General features: G+C 52.1%; 2 protein-coding genes across 3 annotated transcripts in view; one reads left to right on the forward strand and one right to left on the reverse strand.

The window, feature by feature from the left end:
- Positions 1–1,958: 1,958 nt before the first annotated feature.
- IGFBPL1 (insulin like growth factor binding protein like 1) lies at positions 1,959–21,173 on the reverse strand. 2 transcript variants are annotated; one of them, XM_026506191.4, is made up of 5 exons: positions 20,721–21,173; positions 11,831–11,940; positions 10,796–10,912; positions 8,890–9,043; positions 1,959–6,971 (listed from the first exon to the last, which is right to left on the reverse strand). In XM_026506191.4, the coding sequence occupies exons 1-4, from the start codon at positions 21,166–21,168 to the stop codon at positions 8,894–8,896; spliced, it is 825 nt and encodes a 274-aa protein (XP_026361976.1). In that variant the 5' UTR covers positions 21,169–21,173; the 3' UTR covers positions 1,959–6,971; positions 8,890–8,893. The 2 variants fall into 2 exon arrangements, with proteins under 2 accessions (XP_026361976.1, XP_057169596.1); XM_057313613.1 differs by having other exon boundaries at positions 8,885–9,043.
- Positions 21,011–22,465, forward strand: part of LOC113260431 (stimulated by retinoic acid gene 6 protein-like) — a 58,095-nt gene continuing 56,640 nt past the window's right edge. Inside the window, exon 1 of the mRNA XM_057313612.1 lies at positions 21,011–21,155. The gene's annotated coding sequence lies outside the window, so the exon portion shown is untranslated. The remainder of the gene's footprint in view (positions 21,156–22,465) is intronic.

The following is a 22,465-nucleotide window of genomic DNA, read 5'->3' on the forward strand; positions in this document are numbered from 1 at the left end:
GGACAGGGAGAAGTAGGATCAACGCGGGGCTTGATCCCAGGACCTCAGGATCATGACCCGAGTCAAAGGCAGATGCTTAACCGGCTAAGCCACCCAGGTGTCCCCATATTTTGGTTTCTAAAACCAAAGGATGGGTTGAGGAATCGACCTGGAGCTGGACACTACTGCCAACATGATGCTGACCTGAGCCAGGTGTGAGGATGGGCGGCAGAATCTGGCAGCCCAGAGGCGGGCTTCCGGGTGTGGTGACAGATTGCTGCAAGAGGAACGTGAAGTTAGGGTGACCCATGTTCCTGGCTGGGGACAAAGTGCAGGTAGTGCTAGCAGTGAAAGGGGACCCAGCTGGAGGAGCAGATTTGGGAATGAGGTGGTGCGTTTATTTATTTATTCGTTTATTCAATGAATAAATATTGAGTGCTGACTATTCCAGGTACTAGGAACATGGCAGGGAACCCAACACAAGTCCTGCACATTCTCCCGATGGGGGAGGCTGACCACAAGTAAAATAAGTGAAACATTTAGTCCATCAGGTGAATAAGGTTATTATGGAGAAATTCCTGCTAGGAAGAATATTGGGGTGGGGTGGGGTAGGAATTGTAGTTTTTGATACGGTGCTCAGAGATGGCTTCACTGAAGAGATGACAAAGGACTGAAAGAGGTATGGAAATGGCAGGTGCAAAGACGCTGAGGCTGGAGCACCTCTGGGGGTTCAGGGAACACAAGGAGGCCACGGAGCTGGAGTGGAATGAGCAAGGGCTAGAGATGGAGGTAGAGAGGTAGAGGGTCTGGGGTAGGGGGACACAGAGCTTTGAAGGTCATTTGGGGCCTTTACTGTCAATGATGGAGGAGCTACTGGGGGATTTTGAACAGAGCAGTGACATGATCTGACATGTTTTAAAAGAATCACTGGAGCTGCTGTGTTGACCACAGATTACAGGGAAGACAAAGAGAGCTTGATCCTGATAATGCCAACATCAAAGATGAATGGAGAATGAGAATTCCATTAAGGACGCTAAGGAGAAGCAGCTGAGATGCAGGAGGAAGACCTGAGAGAGAGGAGTCAAGAAGCCAAGGAAGGCAGGAGTTTGCAAAGGGAGGGAGCCATCGCCAGAGTCAAGTGCTTCCAAGAGGCCAGGTAAGAGGCCTGTGTTGTCTCCTGGCCGAAGCCCCTGCAGACTTGGTAAGGGCAGTTTGTGCGGAAGGGTAGGGACAGAAGCCAGACCACTGGAGGTTGAGAGCACTACTTAATTCCTTCAAGCCCCAGGGGTCTGTACATTGATCCTAGAGTTAGAAGACTTTGGAAGGAAAGCAAGAAGGCACATTATGAGGAACTTGGAGAGCCCCTGGTCTCCCCACTCACTTAAGCAGAGGGGTAGACTGGGTAAGCAGTCCAGGGCCACGGGGCTCTGTGGTGCGGGTGCGTGGCCTGGAGTACAGGTCTCCCGGCCAAGTACGCTTCCCCCGTGTACCAGCGTAAGGTTAGTGCCACCACAAACAAACCCCCAAGTTGAGGGTGTCAATGCAATAACTGTTTATTTCTTGCTTAATCTTGGTTAAGCAATTAACCAATGGTTAACCAGCGGTTAATGAATAACGATGGTTAATTTCTTGTAATAATCTCATGCAGGTGTCTAGTTACTGGCACCTGTCTTCCCACACGGAGTTTCAGAAGCCCAGGCTCCTTCCATCTAGTGGCCCCACTGTCAACAATGGTTCTTAACCATTTCTCTGTTCCGTATTCCTTTGAGAAGCTAATGAAAGCTACTAGAAAAAACTGCACACATGCCCATCCACACAAAATTTTGCACACTTTCAAGGCGCTCAGGCCCCATGAATCCATCAATAGAATCCCCAGGGGTCCACAGACCCAAGTGAAAACCCCTGCGTGGGGCTCAGAAGCCTCCCTGTCAGTTGGTAGATGGCGACGAAAGGGTGAAAAAAGCCCACCTAAATTTTTTTTTTTTTTTTTTTTTTTTTTTTTAGAAAGAGAGAGTGTGTGAGCACAGGGGGAAGAGCAGAGGGAGAGGGAGAGAGAGAATGTCAAGCAGATGCTTGCTGAGTGAGGAACCCAATGCAGGGCTGGATCTCATGACCTTGAGACCACGACCTGAGCCAAAATCAAGAGCTGGATGCTTAACCGACCAAGCCACCCAGGTGCCCCCACCTGCTTCTTTAAAGCCCTGGCTTCCATTCAGTCCATTGGCCAAAATGACCTGACCCAGCCAATGGTGCCAGGGGAGGCTAGGAGATATAGTTACGGGGACATTGGCAATGTGGGGAGGTCCACAGCATTCAGAGGACACTTCACCCCAGCTCTGACATGGCATCTCTGTGCACGTGCGCACGACGATCACAGTGTTTCTCACAGAGATATTTTTAGGGTTTAATCCTCTCGTGGACCATTTGCTCCCTACCTTCCAGCCTTGCTCATGCTATTCCTTCCTCCTTTCTTCTCCCCTACAAACTCAGCCCAATTTCTCAGAGCCCTGCTGAGCGTCTGTCTCCTCCAGGATACTTTCTCTGGCCCCTTTGAGCTCATAATGCCCACTCTTCATTTAGTCTTGTTCTGTGATGGCTTCTTTTTGTTAGCATATAATGAAATGGGTTTGATTTTTTTTAAAGATTTATTTATTTGAGAAAGAGAGAGCGCACATGTGTGTGTGTGGAGGGGGCAAAGGGAAAGGGAGAAGCAGACTCCCCGCTGAGCAGGGAGCCCAGTGTAGGGCTCGATCCCAGGACTTTGAGATCATGACCTGAGCCGAAGGCAGACACTTAACTCACTGAGCCTCCCAGGTACCCCTGGGTCTGATTTTGTTGTCCCACTGGATTGTGTCTTCCACAGACCCCCGGCGTGTCTGGTCTGTCTTCCTGTGCCCTTGCCACCAGGCACACAGCCCTCAGCGAACCCTCCAGAGTGGCCAGTGCATACGCACTCATGGCAGGCTCAGGACCACAGGGCTGATGAGGAAATGCAGGCTCAGAGAGTAGAGGACCTGGCCCAGACTACAGACTGTGGCGCAGCTTGACCTTGGTTCTGAGTCTTCAACTCCGAAGCAAAGGCCTGTTCTACCCCAGGGACGACTGCAGTCCCTTTGGCCGCACAGAGACAGGTCCTGGCTTGACGCCATCGGTGACTCTGGGGGCTGTGAGTGGCCGCAGGCCCCTCAGCACTGAGCAGAGTTGGTGCTCTGCTGATGTGTGTGGCGGGTGGGTTTATGAGCAGAGGTAAGAGGAGCTTCTGTGCCCCCACCCTGCCCCAACAAGGATTTTTCCTCTTTCCTCGACAGCCAACCACTCCCCTGATACCATGGGGAGATTTAGGCGCAAGAAGGCAGAGTGAAAGGAGGCACAGATAAGGCTGTCTCCTGGCTGCATACACCCCTCAGCCCCTGGATGCAGTCATGGCTGGACCCCACTCCAGGGACAGAGTTCGGTCCCACCCAGCCAAGTGTAGGCAAGCACGCTCTCTGGTTCTGCCCTGGCTGACGGGCTCCTCCATTCTGAATTCGTTAGTCAGCTGCAGACACCAGGCCACTTTAGCTTCCCTTAATTAAAATATCACATAATAATCATTCTCTGATTTAACATTCAGGAGGCCCTGGCAAATGCTGGGAACGAGGAAATTCATTAGAGGGGCCTATTCACTGTCGATTGATTTGCTCATTCTTATTAATTTTTCCTGTGTCATCCATCCCTGGGGGAGAGGGGAGGGCAGTGTTTTTTAAAGATATAGGATTAATTTTACCACAAAATCTGAAGAAAAAAATCCATTTTGACTAAAAATCAGACCTTTTTGTATAAGGTGGGAAGTGGGTACATTTGGGATTGAACACTGGCTTTCAAATGATCTCCCTTAAGCCCAGTTATAACCCAGTTGACACAGAAGACAGAGATTCAAGCTGCCCACTCCCTGCAGCATCAGGTCCAACCACCTCTGATGGCACTGAGGGGTATGGCCTAAAACCACTCTCCCCCACCTGCCACTCCAGCTCCTGGCAAACACCACAGGTCACTACTCCCCTTCACAAGCTACCCTGCACTTCCCCATCCCTGCGCCTTCCGTATGCTGTTTCCCTAGCCCAGAATCCCCCATACCCACGCCAATCCCCAGCTCGGAAGCCTTCTCTTCCAGGAAGTCTTCTCTGATTTCCCCCTGCTCTGATCACAAAGCAGACACCTTATGCTGCCTGGCAGGACTGCAACCTCATCTCACGCCTCCCCACTTATATCCCACCCTCCTTCATACTGATTTCTGCACCCTTCTGGCCTCCATGTGCATGTGGGAGATGACAGAGGGCACAGCTCTCTGAGTGGATGAAATACTGGGATGCGTATCTGGTGGGAGACCCAAGTTCTGAGGGAATTAGAAGGATCAGGCCAGCAGGCGGCGATTAGGACTAGCTAAAAATTGTGAGTCAGGTGCCCAGGTGGGGCTGTGACCAGAACCCAGGTGTGAGGGGGAAGGAGGGTTCAGACTGAAGTAGCTGAGGTGGACAAGAAAAGGGCAAGTTGCGTCAGGGGTGGTGGACACGTACCAGTGGGCCCTGTTCCCACACACAGCAGTGTTCCAAAGACAGGGAGACCACAAAGACTGTCCTTAAAAACATTTATTTTCAGGTGCAGGGGTCACGTGACTTCATCATATTTATGACAATAGGGCAGAAAACACAGGCTGTGGGGGCACCATGTTTCTGAAGGGCAAAGCCACAGCACAGTCTTCTCAGCCCCTGTAGCGGTCCTGGGGCTCTCCTGGTTGCAAAGTCATGAGGTTGGAACAATCCTGTTTTTCTGCCTTGTTGGTTTTGGTGACAATTTCGGAGAGTGCACATGAGGATTACTATTTTGCACACCCTCACGCCGCGAACCCAGCCTCCTGTGTTTTCGCTGTTTAGCTCTGGCACCCAAGCACTCCGTTCCCGCTGCTCTCTGCATCTAGACCCAGCTCTGCAACTGTGACTGCGCACATGTGAGGCGAGTCAAGTGATTTCACCGACTGTGCCCATCAGCAGATGCAGGATTGTTCTAGCACCTTCTCCAGGGCCGCAGCATCCCTGCTTCTCACAGTTGCACTAAGTGCTTTACCAAGCAAGTCTTCTCCTAATGAGTCACATCCCAGAAGACTTAGCTGCAGACCTTAGATACAGAAACTCCCGTGGTGGGGTGGGGAGTGGGAGTAACAAGTAGGGGGGTCTGAGCAAGTCCCCTGCAGCCCCAACCTCCGACAGAAGAGCATAGCTTCCAGTTAACCAGTTTCAGCTCTGACCTTATTCAAAGAAAAGGGTTCTGATGTTTTAAGTTTGCAAACCACCCATCTAGTTTCTTTCCCTTCTTATTCAAACGAGGGAAACTGGGGTCTGGAAGGTGAAGGGGACTTGCTCAGAGTCAGGCAGCAAGCCAGGATGAATTCCCAAATGAACCTCTTGTTTCTGGAGTCCCAGGCCATGCTCCTGCCATGTAGTGCATGAGGGTGATGCCACCCCACTACCTCAGATATGGAATGGCCGGGCTCAGAGGCAGAAAATCTAATTCCAAAAAGGGCTCCGGAATGTAATGCCCAGTGGGAGTGGCATGGGAGTGTGCTGTAGAGGCTAAGTGGGACCTTGGTAAGGTCCCCAGGAGCCCTGGAACTGGCCAGCACCTTCCGTTACGCAGCTAAGAGATTACCCAAGCAGCAGCACCGTGGCACAGGAAGGGTGCCAAGGAGGGCCCGGTGCCCGGAGTTTCGGTCCTTCTCGGAGGCCTTCAGACCTTGGGCAGGTGCCTCCCTCTCAGACCCTCGTTTCTTCATCTGCAGAGGGGGAGGGACATCTATGTCCTCCTGCCCTGCCTGCTGTCCTGGAGTTGGAGTGACCACAGTCAGAAAAGCGCTTCATGAACTTGAAGGACTAGACACAAGTAAGATCCCAATTCTGACTTTAAAAAAAATTTGAACCACCTAGTGGATCTATTTTTTCACCCAGATATTAAGCACTCGAAAGAAAGAAAGAAAGAAAGAAAGAAAGAAAGAAAGAAAGAAAGAAAGAAAGAAAGAAAGAAAAGAAAGAAGAAAGAAAGAAAGAAAAGAAAGAAAGGAAAAGAGAGAGAAAGAAAGAAAGCAAGCGAAAGCCAGCCAGCCAGCCTTATTCCTGGGTAAGGTCAAAACCTTTCCAAGTGAAATGTATTCTAGTACACTCTGATCCCACAGAGAAAGAAACATCCGACCCCATTTCCTCTGTTTGATGTCCAGAAGCCAGGGGTCCACTGCCCACCTGGTTAGAGAATGTTGAGCTTGCTGACAAGGGGATATCTTGGTCCCCAAACACCCGGCCAAGGACTCCATCTCCTTAAGGTGGGAAAATGGCAGGAAAGGAAGAGCTACAGCCTAATATGAAGCCATGGCAGCTGTTTTTGAGGGAATAACACTTAAAAGGAATGCGCAGACTATACCTCCTCTATTTTTCCCACAGGGCCATCTTATTCTAGGATGGCAGGGCTCGAAGGGACATGGGCAATATCTAGTCCAAATGCCACATTCGCAGGTGAAAAGACAAAGGCCCGGAGAGGGGAGGGGCCCGTCCAGGTCACACAGCAAGTCAGAGAGCAGGCAGAGGACAGCGTGACCCTCCTCCCTCCTCCTACAACACACACTAATCAGTCACAGACAAATGAGGTAAAGACTCGGCTGACATGGGCCTTGTTCCAGCCCTTTAGAATTAGAAACACACCACCAGGTGGCCTTCCCTGGGAGGGTTAGGTAAAAAAGAATTCTCACAGAGCAGTTCGTTTCAAAAGTATAAAAAAGCCCCATGCAGTCCGGTTTCCCAATGCTTGCCCCTGCTAAAATCTACATCTGCATACGAATCTAGTTTGCGTCTAACTTGTAAAAACATACAAAAGGGGTCAGCTACAAACACGGTTTCTCCAACTCTTCACAAAGAAAACGATGCATGACTTGACTCTTCCAACATCCTGTCACCAATGTTTCTAAGACCCTAGAAGGAAAGAGAGAAAAGGATGAGAGGAAAGAAGTCTGCTCTGTCACAATCAACTATGTGGTAAATGGAAGGTGGGGGAAATGATACTTAACCCTAAATCTTCCTGGCCAGGGGTGGTGCTGGTGAGGAGCAGAGGGGCATCCAAGAAGTACACGTGGGACCACTGGGTGGACATTTCAGGGAGGCAGAATCCAGCTTAATACAAGGAAGAACTTTCAACTACTGGAAAACTCACAGATGGATGCCTGGTGGTAGTGAGCTCCACACCACTGGAGGTATGCAAGCAAGAGCTCTGGCCAGTACTACATGTTTTAGGGGGAACGGAAGGCCTGTGTGGCAATGGTCCTAAAATTCCATGGTTCTTTGTAGCTCCCTTTTGAAAACTCATCTATAACAGACTACATCCATAGTCTGGTACCATTGTGTGTATGTGTTTTTAAAAAATATATATACTTAAAAATTGTATACATATTTAAAACATGAAGGACGTAGAGAGACACACATACATAGGTACCTACATATATATGCACACGAGTGTGCAGGACAAAAGTCCTGATACGCGATGTAACAACATATAACAATACGTATTTATAAAAAGCAAAGAGTGTCAGGAGGGCAACTTAAAGACCATCTCCTACCTGGATTCCTACTGGAGGATTTCCCACCTTCTATTTTCCCCTGTTTCCAGGAGCTCTCACTACTTCATCCACCATGCCACTTCCTCAGCGACATGTCCTTTGCTTTCCCCAGTTCTAAGCTGCTTCTCTGGCCTCAAACTCACACACGCTCCTCGCTTCCTTAACGCTGCCCTTCTTGTATTTTAATGATGTTCACTGTTTTGGTTTTCTGTGCAACCCCACAGGCCTGCACACACAAGGTACCCCACAACCATGGCTAAATAGGAAAGAATGTGGATTACAATCACAGCAAAATCGTGTGTGCCTGTCCCTGGGCTCCTGTGACAAGAGCAGCGTCCCCGACCCCTGGATGCTGGGCACGGCCGGATGTAAGCAGATGTGCCATACGCCACATCGGGGCAGAATCATTAAAGGAGACTGTGCATCTGTGGCTCAGTCTCTCACTCATCCCCTCTGCCACAAAAGTGGCCATATCCACACTGGGGCCGCTCTTCCGGCTGGGTCCCAGTGTGACCAGACACACAGAGCAGAGCCACAGCCAGCCGACCGGCCCCATGACAAGGAATGTGAGCAAGACAGAAATGGTGGTGACTGTGCACTGGTCAGCTCCGGGGTTGTCACCTACCACAAGCTGGCTAATTAAGGGGCTTGTTTCCTAGGTTCAGGGGCCACCTGTCTGCAGGGGACAGCTGCTTCCCCAACTCTCACGGGGTTGGGGGGGAGCTATACGGACTAAGAGCCATGGGGCCAGGGGGAGTGCAGACTCTCCGGGACACGGGACACGCTGCTCAGCACGTGCAGTGCTGAGGACAGGGAGGAGGTAAGACCTGGAGACGCGGAGCTGCCAATGAGGGAGAACCTGGGGACAGACAAACGGAGCTCAGACTGTCTCCTCTGCGGGCATGTTTTCACACGGGTGCTGTCACAGTGACAACGTCTGCTCTCTCTGTGCCCCTCTAGGACTTGAAGGAAATACTCCGTTCGGCTTCAGAAACTGAAAGAGACAACCGGTCTTTCCCACCTGTGGACCCCCACAACGTTCACAGCTCTTGCGTTTGCACTCTCGGTGGGAGGCCCAGAGTGGTACGTGTGCCGAACCTACGAGAGATTCTGCCTGCTAACTGGAACCTGTTCCTACTGCTGCTTGGTGGTCCTCTGGTTTCCTCGATTTATGTATTTTTCTTCTTTGTTACTACGCATCTTATCAGCCATCTCAAGCTCTTATGACCCAGGTGTATAAGCACTGAGTAGGACTTAGAACATAACATGTACATTACTCCATCACATGCGGTCCTCTGGAGCTGGGGGGCGGGGGGCTGTGAATTTACTCAGATCTAGAACTGTCACCGTGCCGTGGGACTGGGCCTCCCCCACTGCGTTGGCTGAATGGCACAAGTACACTCCCTCATCTTCTTTTCGCAGAGGGTTGATCTAGAAATAAAACAGGCAAGTTTATGTAGTTATATATGGAACGGCAAAATCACTTCCTTATTTAGTTCCTAATGAAATGTCTGAATGCTCATTTTTCAAAATAAGAGAGAGCTCACTATTCCTCTTGTTGACTTCGCTGCCAGGAAAGAGTTAACTTTTCTTCTCTGCACCCTCTCTATTGTGGCTCTCATTTTACCGTTTCCTTTGCATTCCTGCATCTTTTATAGAAGGTGACAGGTATACATCACAAGGAAAATACTGCAAGTTAAAAGAACAAAAATCTGCTGACCAAGGAATGGCCCACAAGTGCTCCCAATGGAGACAGCCTTACAAGTAACACGAGAGAGAATGTTTCCCCCATGCCTTCTTGTAATAAAGAGGGGAAGGTGCTTGATTTGAAAAAGCCGCGTGGACCCAACTGCCTTCTGCGTCTCTGAGCTGGGTGGAGAAGTCACCAAACCTGGCAGAGATGGGAGTGACACGAGGCGGACACTCTCTGAGAGCAGCCTGTTTCACGCCCCTGAAGAGCACACCCACACCAGCTCCCTCTTCGCTTGCTCTCTGTGCAATGTGAGTCACTCCGAGTCACTCCGCAGACTGGGCAGGGAGGGTGCACACCACCTAGTGTTGCACTCACACCGGCTGCTGGGGGGCGGGGGGAGTGCCGTTATCCTGATGTTGGCGGACTCACCTGAGACTGGCAGGTGAGTCACAGACTGCTGGGTCACAGGGCCCTCGGACCGTGTGCAGGCCCTCCTCTTACAACTGTGGACACTGAAGTCCAAGAGGCAGTGACTAGCCAACATGGCTCCCTGTCCCTCCCTCACTCTTTCCAACACATGGTGCTCTCGTGACTTAAGTTAAGCTGCTGCAGGTGGCAGAGAAGAGCCCCGACTGGGGACACCAACATGCTGTCTTCCCTCTTTCTGGTGTTGGGCGGGTGTAGTAATCTCCTATGACTGCTGTAACTAATTACCCCACGCTTCATGGCTTAAAACTACACACATTTATTATATTTTGTTTTTTAAAAATTTCTTTTATTAAAGATTTTATTTTTTAGCAATCTCTATGCCCAATGGGAGGCTCAAACTCACAACCCCGAGATCAAGAGTCGTGTGCTCTACTGACTGAGCCAGCCAAGGGCCCCTATATTTAGTTCTTGAGGTCAGAAGTCCCAATGGGAACCAGGGGCTAAAATGAAACTATCGGCAGAGCTCCTTTCTTCCTAGGGAATCCCAGGGGAAAATCCATTTCTTGCCTTTCCCATTCTAAAGGCTGCCTGCATTGCTTGGCTTGCGGTCCTCTTCCTCCATCTTCAAAGCCAGAGATGGTGGCTCATGTCTTTCCCACGCTGCCATCTCTCTGGCTCCTTCCCTCCTGCTCCCTCTTCAGCATTTAAAGGGCTCTTGTGATTAGACTGGGCCCACCCAGATAATCCTGGAAAACTTGCTTATTAAAGTCAGCTGATGAGCACCCTTAGCTCTATCTGCAACCTTAATCCCCTCTTGCATATGACATATCCACAGCTTCCAGGGATTAGGACACGGACATCTTTCTGGGGTCATAATTCTGACCACCACTGAGGATCACTTATGTTCTTGGGGGTCAAACTTCCCTCACAGTTAGTGTAGGGTCCAATCAGAAAGGAATAAGAACAGCTTTGAAATGTGTGATGTGCTACAGAAATATAAAGGGTGCTTTGTAAGGGCCAGTCAATAATGGCCACCAATCCTAAACAAATGAGATACCCACCAAAATCCAGGCTGTGGCCTCGTGGTCAGAGGGGCCCCCTCGCACCTGGACAGCAATGTTGACATGGTCCCCAGGCAGGTCCTCCAGCACCTGGGTACCCTCAGGAGACTGTGTGACCTACAGAGGACAGAAAAAACCAGGAGTGGTTTAAAAAAAAGTATCTCCGGGTAAGAACCACCACAGACATCCTCGCTGTCTTCATCTTCCTATTGACTCAAAGGCCAAACCCTGGCCCTTCTTATTCCTATTAAAACATCAGTGGCGGGGCGCCTGGGTGGCTCAGTCCTTAAGCGTCTGCCTTTGCTCAGGGCATGATCCCGGCGTTATGGGATGGAGCCCCACATCAGGCTCCTCCGCTGGGAGCCTGCTTCTTCCTCTCCCACTCCCCCTGCTTGTGTTCCCTCTCTCGCTGGCTCTCTATCTCTGTCAAATGAATAAATAAAAATCTTTAAAACAAAACAAAACAAAACGAAAACATCAGTGGCTTCATAAACCTAAATGTCTGTGCAGACAGCACCCCCTGCTGGATAGTAAGGATGCAGACACCACCACTATCAGAATGGGTTCAGAGTTTCAGGGCCCTTCACCATGGGGTGGCTGTTGACATAGGTGGACAACATATGCTTTAATCCACGCCAGTCTCTCAAAAATTGATCTGCAGGAAGATCTAGTTTTGGAAAAGGGATTTGGATAGTCTTTCGAAAACCCAGATGCCGTGAAGTAGGCTCTCACTTCATTCCAGTGGATCTAGGCTAGATAAATAGATGAACTTTCTGGACAGCTAAGTGGCTGAGGCAGCAATGGCACACGGAAGGGTGGCAACTCCCCTGCCCTGAGGAAAGCTTTGGGGTAAAAGTTTTGAGGCATAAACCTGAAGGTAGAAGAGTGACATGTAAGATCTCTTTCTAAAATCCTCTGCTCCACATATAATAACACACATAAACACAGAAGAAACACCTGTCTCTTTCTCTCTCTCTCTCTCTCTCTCACACACACACACACACACATACACACAGAATTCTTGGATGTCAATACCTTCCTCCACGTGATGACAGGGGTGGGCACAGCCCTCACCTCACAGGACAGGTACACTTGGGCCCCGGTGACGTTGTGAACACTCCGGGGTGGTGTGACGACCACAGGAGCTGGAGGAAGAAGACAAGGGATCACAGCCTTTACCCTGCTGCGTTCCAAGCACCCCACGTCTAAAACCCCCTGCCTGCGGAGAGCCTGCGGGGACGGTCCCACGTGAGGGGAGCCGCGGAGCTCTCCACACACAGAGAACACGCGGAGGCCGCGAACCATGTTTCCCTCAGACCCGGAGGGATGGCTGCATGCGTCCTCATCCATTGCCTTTGTTCTACCGACAGGAAAACAGGGATCTGAAGAGGAAAGGCGGCTTCCCGAATCACCCACCCCGTCTGTGAGTGCCTGGGTCTCTCACACTCCCGCCCAGGACTCCGGAGGCCATCTGCTTACAGCTCAGCTCAGGAGGGGCTGGTGTCACCTCACCAACGCCAAGTCTTCGAACAGATGGGCTTTTCTCCTTGCATGTGGAGGGTGGTTCAAAGAACAGGCCATGCAGAACAGCTGCGCGCTTGGGCCCAGACCCCCCTGCGGGCCGGTCCAGACGCTCGTTTGCATATCACAGACTTGCAGGCTCTAGGCCCCCTCCCCGCCCCACGGCCCCCTCCCCGAGGGCAGGGCTGCAGGCCCCAAAGCCCAAGCCGGCACAGGGTCCGAGGACACCTGGAGAGAGGGGGTCACTCCTGGATCGTTGTCCCCAGGCAGTACGGCTCCAGGCTGCCAGAGCATTACAGAAAGGAGAGGGAGGGTGTGGGCACGCTGGCTGGGACAGCCACCACGACGCAGGCATCTGAGTTATAAGGGCTTAGCTGACACCCCTCACTGCCCTCCTCCCAGTGCGCACCATGTGCTCTGCACACGCTGGCACTACAAGAAACAAGAAACAAGTCCAGCCACCTGAGCATTCAGGCCCTCTACCCGGTCCCTCAGGGCACCTGCCCCCCTGCCTGCCTCCCCTCTGCATGGAAGGCAACCCCCAACCCCATAGGGGATGGCTCCCCCTCCTGCAGGACCTAGAGGGTTAGGGTATGTGTCCTAGTCCAGGACCAGGGCGTCTGCACCCCTCTGAGCTGCTGGAGGACAGCCTGCTGGCAGTCCGGGTGCTTCCGCCAGCCTCACCTGGACTAGACAACAGCCGGGCCCGTCCCCGCATCTGGCCCAGCAGTGTCTTGGACAAGATGTGGTGGGGAAGCATAGGGTGGGGGGAAATGCTCCGTGCTGGGGTTTCCTCATCTATAAGATGGCGATAATACCCCCTGCTCACAGGGCCGTTGAACTGATCTTACCATGTGATGAGTGTGAGAGGCATGGTTTAAGTTAACAGGACATGTAAGTGGGCCTCAGAAGCAGATCTGGTAAACAGATGACTAGATGAAGAAACATGGCAAATGAGCAAACGCATTCCTTCTCCGGCCATCAAACTGCTGGGTCTACGCTCTTGGGGCTTTGCCGTGTGACTCATGGATGGCTCTGGAGAGGGAATGCGCCCTCGCCTGCCTGGGTTCAGCTGCAATAAAAAAGGAGAGCAGAGAGAGGGAGGGAGGGAGAAGGCCGCAGGAGGAGGGAGAGGGACAGGAGTGAAAGAGCACAGAAATAAGATTGACCCTCCAGACAGACCTCGTCAAGCTGGTACCAAAAAAGATCTCTGGAAACTTGTCTTAGAACCACAGAGTCTCAGACTGGAGGGGCCCAACTCCCCAAGATCCTGTGCCTGACCATCTGTGATGTATTCAGCTAGCATCCACTTGCATGCCTCCACCGACAGAGAGCTCACTACCTACAGAGCCAGGCCTTTCCATCCTAGGAGAGCTCTGCTGGTAAGAAAGCTTGTGTTCCTTCATCTGGAGCTAAAACCCACCTCCCTGTAACTCCCACATGTTGATCCTAGGGCTGCCTCACTGGAGTGCCCCCTATGGCCCCGAGTGCCCCATTGGCCTCCACTGAATACAGACACTACAGAGTGCTCCCTACCCCCAGGCTCCTTTCTTCCCCCTCAGCCTGATCAGCCCACTCCTTGTGAATGCCCATGTGATTGCCCCCCCAAGCACCATGGCTCAACCCACAATGCTGAGTGTAGCCAAAGCCCCCTATTGAACCAAGGCCCTAGGCTTCTAACATTGCCCAAAGCATCCTAGCCACCTGCAATCTTCCACAAAGAACCACAACACCCCTGCTCTCCAGCAGGGGCCCCATCTGCAACACGACAAAGAGAGTCTAAGTCATCCACACCCTCCCGCCAACATTCCCTCCCCTGGAGCCCAGCAGTCCTCAAATGGCTCGCTGGGGGAACAATCAGAACCGTATCTTATTCCAAAGCCCTCAATGGATTCCGAAGGGACACTCAATCAACATGTTTTACTTTCATTCATGTAAAGTCATAAATTTTAAATGAGATTTCAACAATCCTTTTCAGGTCTAAATGAATAAACCAGTAAATCACATTTCAACATTCTCTCTCCTCGAATTTCCCTCTCCCTCTTTTGAAGACTGTCTTGGAAATGCTGTCTTTGCTACTGATCTTGTGGCAGAAAATATCACTTCTTTGACAAAAGAGCCCCCAGCTTTTGATGATAAAGCAACATTCAAATTTTTATTTATTCTTAAATTTACATACAGCCCATTTACTCCTTGTGGAGTGCCGCTCTTAAGTTTTGACAAATGCCTATGGTTGTGTAACCACCACCACAACCAAGATCTAGAAGATTCCAGTTAATCTCAAAAAATTTCCTCATGCTACTCTTCATTATAGGAATCTGGTTTTTATTATTATTATTTTTAAAGATTTTATTTATTTATTTGACAGAGATAGAGACAGCCAGTGAGAGAGGGGACACAAGCAGGGGGAGTGGGAGAGGAAGAAGGAGGCTCATAGCAGAGGAGCCTGATGTGGGGCTCGATCCCACAACGCCGGGATCACGCCCTGAGCTGAAGGCAGACGCTTAACCGCTGTGCCACCCAGGTGCCCCTCTGGTTTTTATTATTAACATACCTGCTTTTAAATTTAAAATATTTTTATCCATAATAGCTCTTCATAATCAGCCATCATCATCATGATCATGGTAATAACGGTAATAATGCCACCACCTAATTCTGAGAGCTCGCCGTGTGCTAGGCACTCTAGTCTGCTCACAGGGTCTAACCCGTTCCATTTTTCCGGCAATTTCACCCGCTGTGGAGCTAGGCAGGGTTACTCAGGTTTAGCTGGCTGGGCCAGGCTTTGAGCCTAGGCTCTGGCCTGAGCTTTGTCCCACAGAGTCTTGCCCTCTAATTAGATGACACATCCATGTACACTGCTCCTTTCGTCCTTATATCTACCCCGCTAAGCAGGTGTTTTTATCGCCATTTTACAGACGAGAAAACCAAGGCTCAGAAAGGTGAAGTGCCTGGAGGAGCAGGGACTCAAACACAGGCACTCCGAGTCCATCAACTCTTCACTGAGTTTTAAAGGGAAACATTGGTTGTCTATATGGACTCCATTCTGGAACAAGAAAGAGCCCCTTGGGGACTGTGCTGGGGAGCCCCAAGACAACACCCAGGTTCAGTGATTTGCTAGGAGGACGCACAGGCCTCACCAGTCTGACACACAGCTGTGGTTTACTACAGTGACAGGAGACAAAGCAAACAGCAAAGGGAAAAGCAGCTCACGGGGTAAAGACGGGAAACCAGGCGCAAGCTTCCACGTGCCTTGCCCAGCGATCACACAGGACACACCGAATTCCCCAGCAGTGAATGGTGACAACACACGTGAAACGCTGTCCACCACTGGTGCCTCGGAGCCCAGGATTTTTGTTGGGGGCAGGCCACCTGGGCCCCCTCTGCTCAGTACGTACCAAAATTCCAGGGTCCCGGGAGGAAAGCAGGCGCGCAGCCTAAACCACGGTGTTGGCACTAACAGCTCAGGCCGAGAGTCACTCTCATCACTGAGGGAATGGCGGGAACCGTCCCCAAATCTGGGTTCCCAGATGCTAGCCAGCGGTCAGTCTGGCCAGCAGGCCCTTCTAAGGACACAGTCTCAGGCCTGCTGTTGACTCTCTTCTGCACAGGAAAAAACCCTCCAAACATCACTCCCAGGGAGCAGCTCTCATGAAGACACTATTAAATGGGTGATACATCGTTTATACTCACAGGACATTCCCAATCCTTCTGTCCCCAAGGGCTCATTCGAGTGTGGTGCTGGGGTGCTCAACGTCATGACTACCACAGGCAGGATGGACCCAGGTTCAAATCCTGTCTCTGCCACACCCCAATGCTGTGACTGGGTCTCAGTTTCTTCTTCTTTAAAATGGGCACAGGCATCTGTTCTTCTTCCCCTCCCTTCCCCTCTCCATAGGCTATTGGGAGGAAGAGTTACAAGATGCCTTGCAAACTGTAAAAGGCTTCCATAGAGAGACCCGAGGACATGGCAGGCTGTGCTACCCCACGGGGAAATCTCCTCGACATGCCTGACCAGCTCCAGAGCCCCTACTGGCCTCGGGGAGTAGGCCTCTGGGTGGGCCCTGCCCACAGCCCTCATTCTGGCGAGCCTGGGGCACAACCTCTCACCTCTCACCCGAGCTGCCACACTTTCTTGTCCGCTCGCGTGTGACAAGAGTAATGTGAGTTTCAAGAGGGAGGTTGTTGCCTGGTGGGCCCGGTCTGTGAATGTGCCAGCTTCGTCTCTCTAGCTCTTTCTTGCTAAATACTTGTATCCTTCTGTCCATGCCAGCAACAGCTGGAGAAAAGCTGGGAGGGCACCGATCCCCCCAGCAGGTAACAGAACAGTCGCCCACACGTGCACCCACAGAGGTAGCGCTGGGGTCCTGGTGCCAACCACGGGAGCTTGGGCAAGTCGTTAACCATTTCCTCCTTGTCTGCAAATGAAGGCAGTGACTGCTATCCCACATCCTCTGGGGCGAAGGGAGAGGGTGGATGTGACTGAATTATTAACCATGTGGGTCTGTACGAGTGAGAGGGGCTGACAGTATTATTATAGTGTGTGGTGATCTGTCCCGCCCCCCTCCCACGGTCAACTAGATATGTCCTTGACGGCTAGACTGAAAGACCTTCCGAAAGGCCTCTGAGGTTTCTTTCAAGTTAATGGTGCCCAGGAAAGAAAGAATATCTAAAGTCATCCCCCAGGACCCCATCTGCTTGTACAAAGAAGTGCACAACCGAAGAGTTTAATCATCAACGCATTGAGCAGCCCTGATAATTTATGCTAATAGTCATGTTCGGTTGTGGAAGGAGAAACAGCTTAATCGGGCTCCCTGCAGCCTGTGCTCACACCCCCTCCCTCGGCATGAAAGGCTTTTGAGCACGAGGCCCCCCTTCTTTGTCCCTCTCACAAAGTGGCGTTCGCAGCCTCTCCTGGTTACCTGGTAACACGCGCCTCTCACAGACTGCGATTTCTAAGAGGAGCTGGAATGTCAACGGAGGGAGGTGAATTTTCTAAGATTCAGGATCCAAGAGCTCACTGACGCTTTGGGGGCCCAGGGCCCTGGTGGGTACTGGCACGGGACCCTGTTCCTACCTAATTTAGCATTCAAAACGTGCTATCAACCTGCTGCCTGCAGGATCCCAACCCCTTCCCCACGTTAGCCAACGGTCAGGGGGCACGGAACAACACAGCCTCTTAAAGTAATGACAGCAGCGACAACAACGCCATGCCACTTCACAGCCAAGAAATGAAACCAATAACTTAGTACAGAATGAAGCTTCATCCTCGGCCTGGCGCTCAAGGCCCCTGCCCCAACCATCCCCCTGGGGAGCTGCCTGGCAGCCCTTGGTCACACCCACCACGGGACCTCCCCTACCTGCTCTTACCTCCCCATCCCCTCTTTCTCCCCAAGCATTTTCAAGTCCTTCAAGGTTCTGCTCAGACATCTTCCCTTCTGTTAGGCTATCCCTGTTCCTCTCAGGAGCCCTCACCCAGTGCTAAGCAGGGGAGCCTGTAACAAGCCTTGGGGGAAAAACAGGAAGGTGGATCCGGACGGAGAAACCCTCAAGATTCAAGGGGAGCCCATTTGTAGCTGCTTCCTAATCAGGTGGCCAGCGAGCTAGAGGCGTGTGGCTCCGTCTGAAAAGGGCCCGGCAAATTCAGGCTGGGGCCCACCTCAGCTAGCCACGCAGCTGCAGGGAGTCCCCTTCCGTGTGCCTCAGTTTTCCCTTCTATTAAATCGGAGTGAGGTCTGGCTGGGGCAGTTGTGAAAATTAAGTAAAAAGATGGGATGCAAGAGTGATTTCCAACAGTAAAGAATTATTCATATGCGGGAACAGGGCGAGTCTTCATCCAATGTGTGAATCAAAGGATTGCCTTCATTATTAGGCGTTTTGGGGGGGGAGTTTCAGAGCATAGGAAGAGGTCAGAATTTAAGCCTGAAAATGGTTTCCGAATGCCCCTCCCAGGCATGTGTGAGAACACTTTCCACATTGTGCGGAACCTGATAAATATTTACGGAGGTCTCATTCGGTTCAAGACAGGTGCTCGCTCACTGAAGGATAGGTGAGAGCCGGGGAGGGGTGATTTTATTAACAATATTGAAGCAGTACAGCTGCTGCTAGGACTCAGCCCGGTTCCCTTTCACCAGGCTCCCTGGGGGCATTGTTAAAAAGTGTCCCTGCTGTGTCCTCTGAATAAAGGACGGCTTTTGGGCAGCACAGAATGAGGTGTCACCGTGGCTGGCTAGGAAAGCTGCCCCTGTCCACACCGTCATGCTTCACCAGGACACCAGCGCGGGGGCCACCCAAACATTTCAGGACACAAAGAGACGGGACCACAGTGCCCGGGGCTGTGGCAGATGACACAACTGCCAGTGGGGAAGGACAGCTAAATTCTGGGGAGGCTGCTGCCTGTCACTAACGGGATCATTAAAAGCACTTTCTGACTTTCCTTCCTTTTGGCCCCTTGAACATCTTTACTCACGGGGCCTATGCCTGGGGTGGGCCTTAGAGCCCATAGATCAGAGTGGAGGGGCTGTCACATTTACTTGTCATTTGGTAATTTTCAATGAATTAGGGGTATGGGGTTGCCATCTGCCATCTGGCTGCACTCTGGTAACCATGGCAACCACCACCTGCCTGACTTAACACTATCAAGTCCTGTCCTGAAAGAGCACTACACAGGGCATTGGGGTTCTGGGTGCTGGCCAGGCTTTACTGGTCACCCTGGCTGTGTCCCCTGTGCCTCCCCCACCCCCCCGCCCCGGGTCTCAGTCTCTTCTGCACAATAGCAGATTTGATCTATGTGTCTTCAAGGTGGCTCGGTCTTAGGAACAGAATATCACTCCAGGGAGAAATCATCTGAGACCATCGGCACCGGTTAGATTCTGGGCACTTGGTCAGCATTTCTTGTGTCTCCGGCGTGTGGATTGAAAGTGTGACTTGTCTGGAGACAAAGAGAACTGCCTGTGAATTAACTGCTAAGGAAAGCAGATTATAAAAAGAAGTGATAGGAACTAGAAGAAGAAAGGAGGCAGGACTGTTTAAATCGACAAGGTAGAAACAAAGGTTCAAAGTGGAAGGGACCTCAACCATGGCTCCACAGGGCTGACCGGGCACAGAGAGGGGCAGGGACCCACCCAAGGTCGCTCAGGGAACCAGCAGCAGCTCTGGAAACACCGGTCAGCTATCTCCTCCACTGGAAGCCCCGGCCAGGAATAGCCAACGGTGACTTTCCTATGCTCTGGGGCTGCCACAGCCCCCTCAATGGGCAGCACATTGGTTTTGTGTTGCCCAGGACAGGAGGCTTCCTGCCCCATCCCCAATGACCCGCTGGGTCTCCTGCACTTGAGTGCATGTACCCGGAATGCTTGGGGGGAAATAATACTAGAAATTACCCAAGGCCTGGAAAAGGTTGTCCCCCACCCCCAAGGCTTCCCTGTTGGAGCTAAAGTCATTACACTGACATAGGATTTAAGGTCTAGACTTGGGTCTCCGGGCCCAGGCCAGAACCCCAAGACAGGTTCCTTGGAACTTCCTGTCCACAAGCTCACTCACCCTCAACTCTCAGCTGCCCCCTCCAGGCAGTGTAGATGGGGGCAACTCTCCAAAACCTAATGGGCCATCAGGATGCTCTGCTGGGCATCCCTATACTCATGTTTTCGGTCTATTTTTGTTTGAGTTTTTAAAATTACATGTAGACATGGGCAACAATGGCACCCATACATGACTCTCCTGCGATATTAATGAACCTTAAGTTTCTAGGTACCCAGCAACAAATACATTTCCATTCCTTTACCCACCGAATCATAAGAGGCTTAGACCCACAAAACCCAGGTCTGGCCCTGATGGCACCATCATCTTTTCAGAACTTAGGTCCTCAAACGTCTGACCTGTCCTGGGTGGGAGATCCCTCAGGTCTTCCCAGCAGGACCACAACCCTGGGGTTCTTGCCCAGTGATTCCTGAGTCCCTGTCTGGAGCTCCTCCTCCTCCAGCATCTTCACCTTTCCTCCCTCTCCATTCAAAAACCCCACCCTGGCCTGGCCCGCTGCTGCTGGGGGACTTACACCCAGTAGGTCACCCCCTCGCCCAACTCCCAGTCTGGTGGAGGCACACATGGCAGGCCTGTACATAACTGCAGTCCTTTTGGTATTTAAGTACCAAAAGAGACAGTAGGCTCACCAAAATTCTGACCAGCTCAAGGGCTTGTATCTCCATGAGCTTAGTAAGGAAGGGTGAAGGATGTGGATTCCTGTCCCAGTCTCCTTGAGTACCTGGCCAGGTAAGAAAAACTGCTTCCGAAGGGAAAACTGAGGCTGTCAATCACGGGGCAGGCAGGAATCCTCTGCCCCACATTCCACAGGGCTGGAGTCCCTCTTTCTCCTCCTGCCCCAGCATGGCGGGGCAGAAGCCAGACTCACCAAATTCGCAGGGGCCATCGCGCGCCTTGTGCAGGTGGCCGGGGTGCGGGCGGGGCGCGTGCCGGGCGCGCAGGCGCAGCGCGCAGATGCTGGGGTAGGAGCGGCCGTCGGAACCGCAGACGGCGCCGCGCTGCGCGCACACGCAGAGCCCGGTGCCCTCGGGCACCGCCCCCGCGGCGCGGCTGGCGCACACCAGGCCGGGGCCACAGCGCGCGCCGGCCCGCCCCCCGCAGCTCGCGCCCTCCGCGCCCAGGCAGCGCACGCAGCAGCCGCACTCGTCGCGCGCCGCGATTCCGGGCGCGGGGCAGCGCAAGGGCGCCGGGCAGCGTTCCGGCCGGCACGGACCGCACTCGGGGTGCCGGCCGCCGGTGGCGCGGAGCCCGAGTCCCGGGGCCAGCGGCGGCAGCAGCAGAAGCAGCAGCGGGAAGAGCGAGGGTGAGCGTGGCATGGTCTGCTTCGGGACGGCAGTGGCGCCTCTGCTTCGCGCGGCGCTTCTTGCGCGCCGCGCCGCCACCCCGCCCGCCTCGCGGCCGCTGATTGGCCGGGCCTCCGCCGCGGGGCGCCGCGGTCGGCTGCAGTCCCGGGACCCGCGCGGCGGCGGGGTGGGCCCCCGGCCTCCCCGGCCTCCCCGGCTCCCAGCTGGAGTGAAGTCCCGAGACCTGCTCTCCTAGACCCAGTGGGCTCTTGGGGAAACAGACCCACTCGGGGCGGGAACTTACCGGAGGTCGCCGTGGTGGCGCCAGGACTGGGGTATGGTCTCCAGATCCAGGGCTAGCTCCAAATATTATGTGCCTTGATCCTCCCAGAAGGATGCGCTTCGTAATTTTATTTTGCATTTAGTCGTTTTCAAAGTTTTCTTTTAGAAAGGGAATATACGGTTTAAAATTTCAGAGGTTGCAAATGGATGCAGTGATGAAAAGAGTTTCCCTTCCCAGTGTCCCAACCCAGCCTCGGGAGGCTGCTCGTTATCAGACTGTTGTGTCTGCAGAAATTTTGTATGCCCATTAAGGCACGTATGATTGTACAGCTTCTCTCTTTAAACACACACACACAGAGAGAGAGAGAGAGAGAGAGAGAGAGAGTAGCGTGGCCTGCACATTACTCCGCACTTGTTTTTTCCATCTATGGTATTTCCCATAGTTTCCCTACTTCTTACCATTTCTGAAATCGGGCTTGTACAAACAATGGGGCATTGTTTAATTGTTTTTCTCCCCTCAAGGCTACTAAAGTCTTGGTATATTTCACAGTTAAAAGTGACTTTGGTTGTGATGAGATCTGGTGATCTATTTTTGGATTGGCCTCAGACTTTTAAACTTTGTACGCGTTTAATGGCACAAAACTGCAATCATTTAGCCAGTTGTTTTGAGTCCTTTTGTTAGTACGAGTGATGCTGTGGTGATGTCCTGATGCCCAAGTGTCAGCATATCTGCAGTTAGTGCAGAATGTGTGTTGGAAAGACATGGTAACATGTAGTCAGTTATTTATTCATGTGACCCCTGCTGGCAGCTAGGCTCTGTGTATCCTGTCCCTGGCCCAGCCCCGGAAGGGGACCCACGCAGGAAATGCTAGGGGTTCCTGATTGCTGGAGTTGGATGTGTGGCCAAGTGAAGGCCTGGAAAGGAGGGAGGGACTTGCTGACCCAGCTGTATAGATGGCTTTTCCTGCTCACCCCTTAATCCTCATTTGCCCTGTGGAGTTTTCTTCCTTTTCTGAACCCTTAGAGATGGAGAAGCTTCTTGGATTGG

This window comes from Ursus arctos, unplaced genomic scaffold (assembly GCF_023065955.2).
Source record: "Ursus arctos isolate Adak ecotype North America unplaced genomic scaffold, UrsArc2.0 scaffold_18, whole genome shotgun sequence".
NCBI classification, from domain to species: domain Eukaryota; kingdom Metazoa; phylum Chordata; class Mammalia; order Carnivora; family Ursidae; genus Ursus; species Ursus arctos.

Excerpts from the sequence above, each read along its gene's own strand:
- IGFBPL1 (XM_026506191.4), bottom strand. The coding sequence starts at position 21,168 with ATGCCACGCTCACCCTCGCTCTTCCCGCTGCTGCTTCTGCTGCTGCCG. Across the intron at positions 11,941-20,720 it reads CGATGGCCCCTGCGAATTTG|CTCCTGTGGTCGTCACACCA; the intron begins GTGAGTCTGGCT and ends TTCTTCCTCCAG. Across the intron at positions 9,044-10,795 it reads AGGCCACAGCCTGGATTTTG|ATCAACCCTCTGCGAAAAGA; the intron begins GTGGGTATCTCA and ends TTTTATTTCTAG.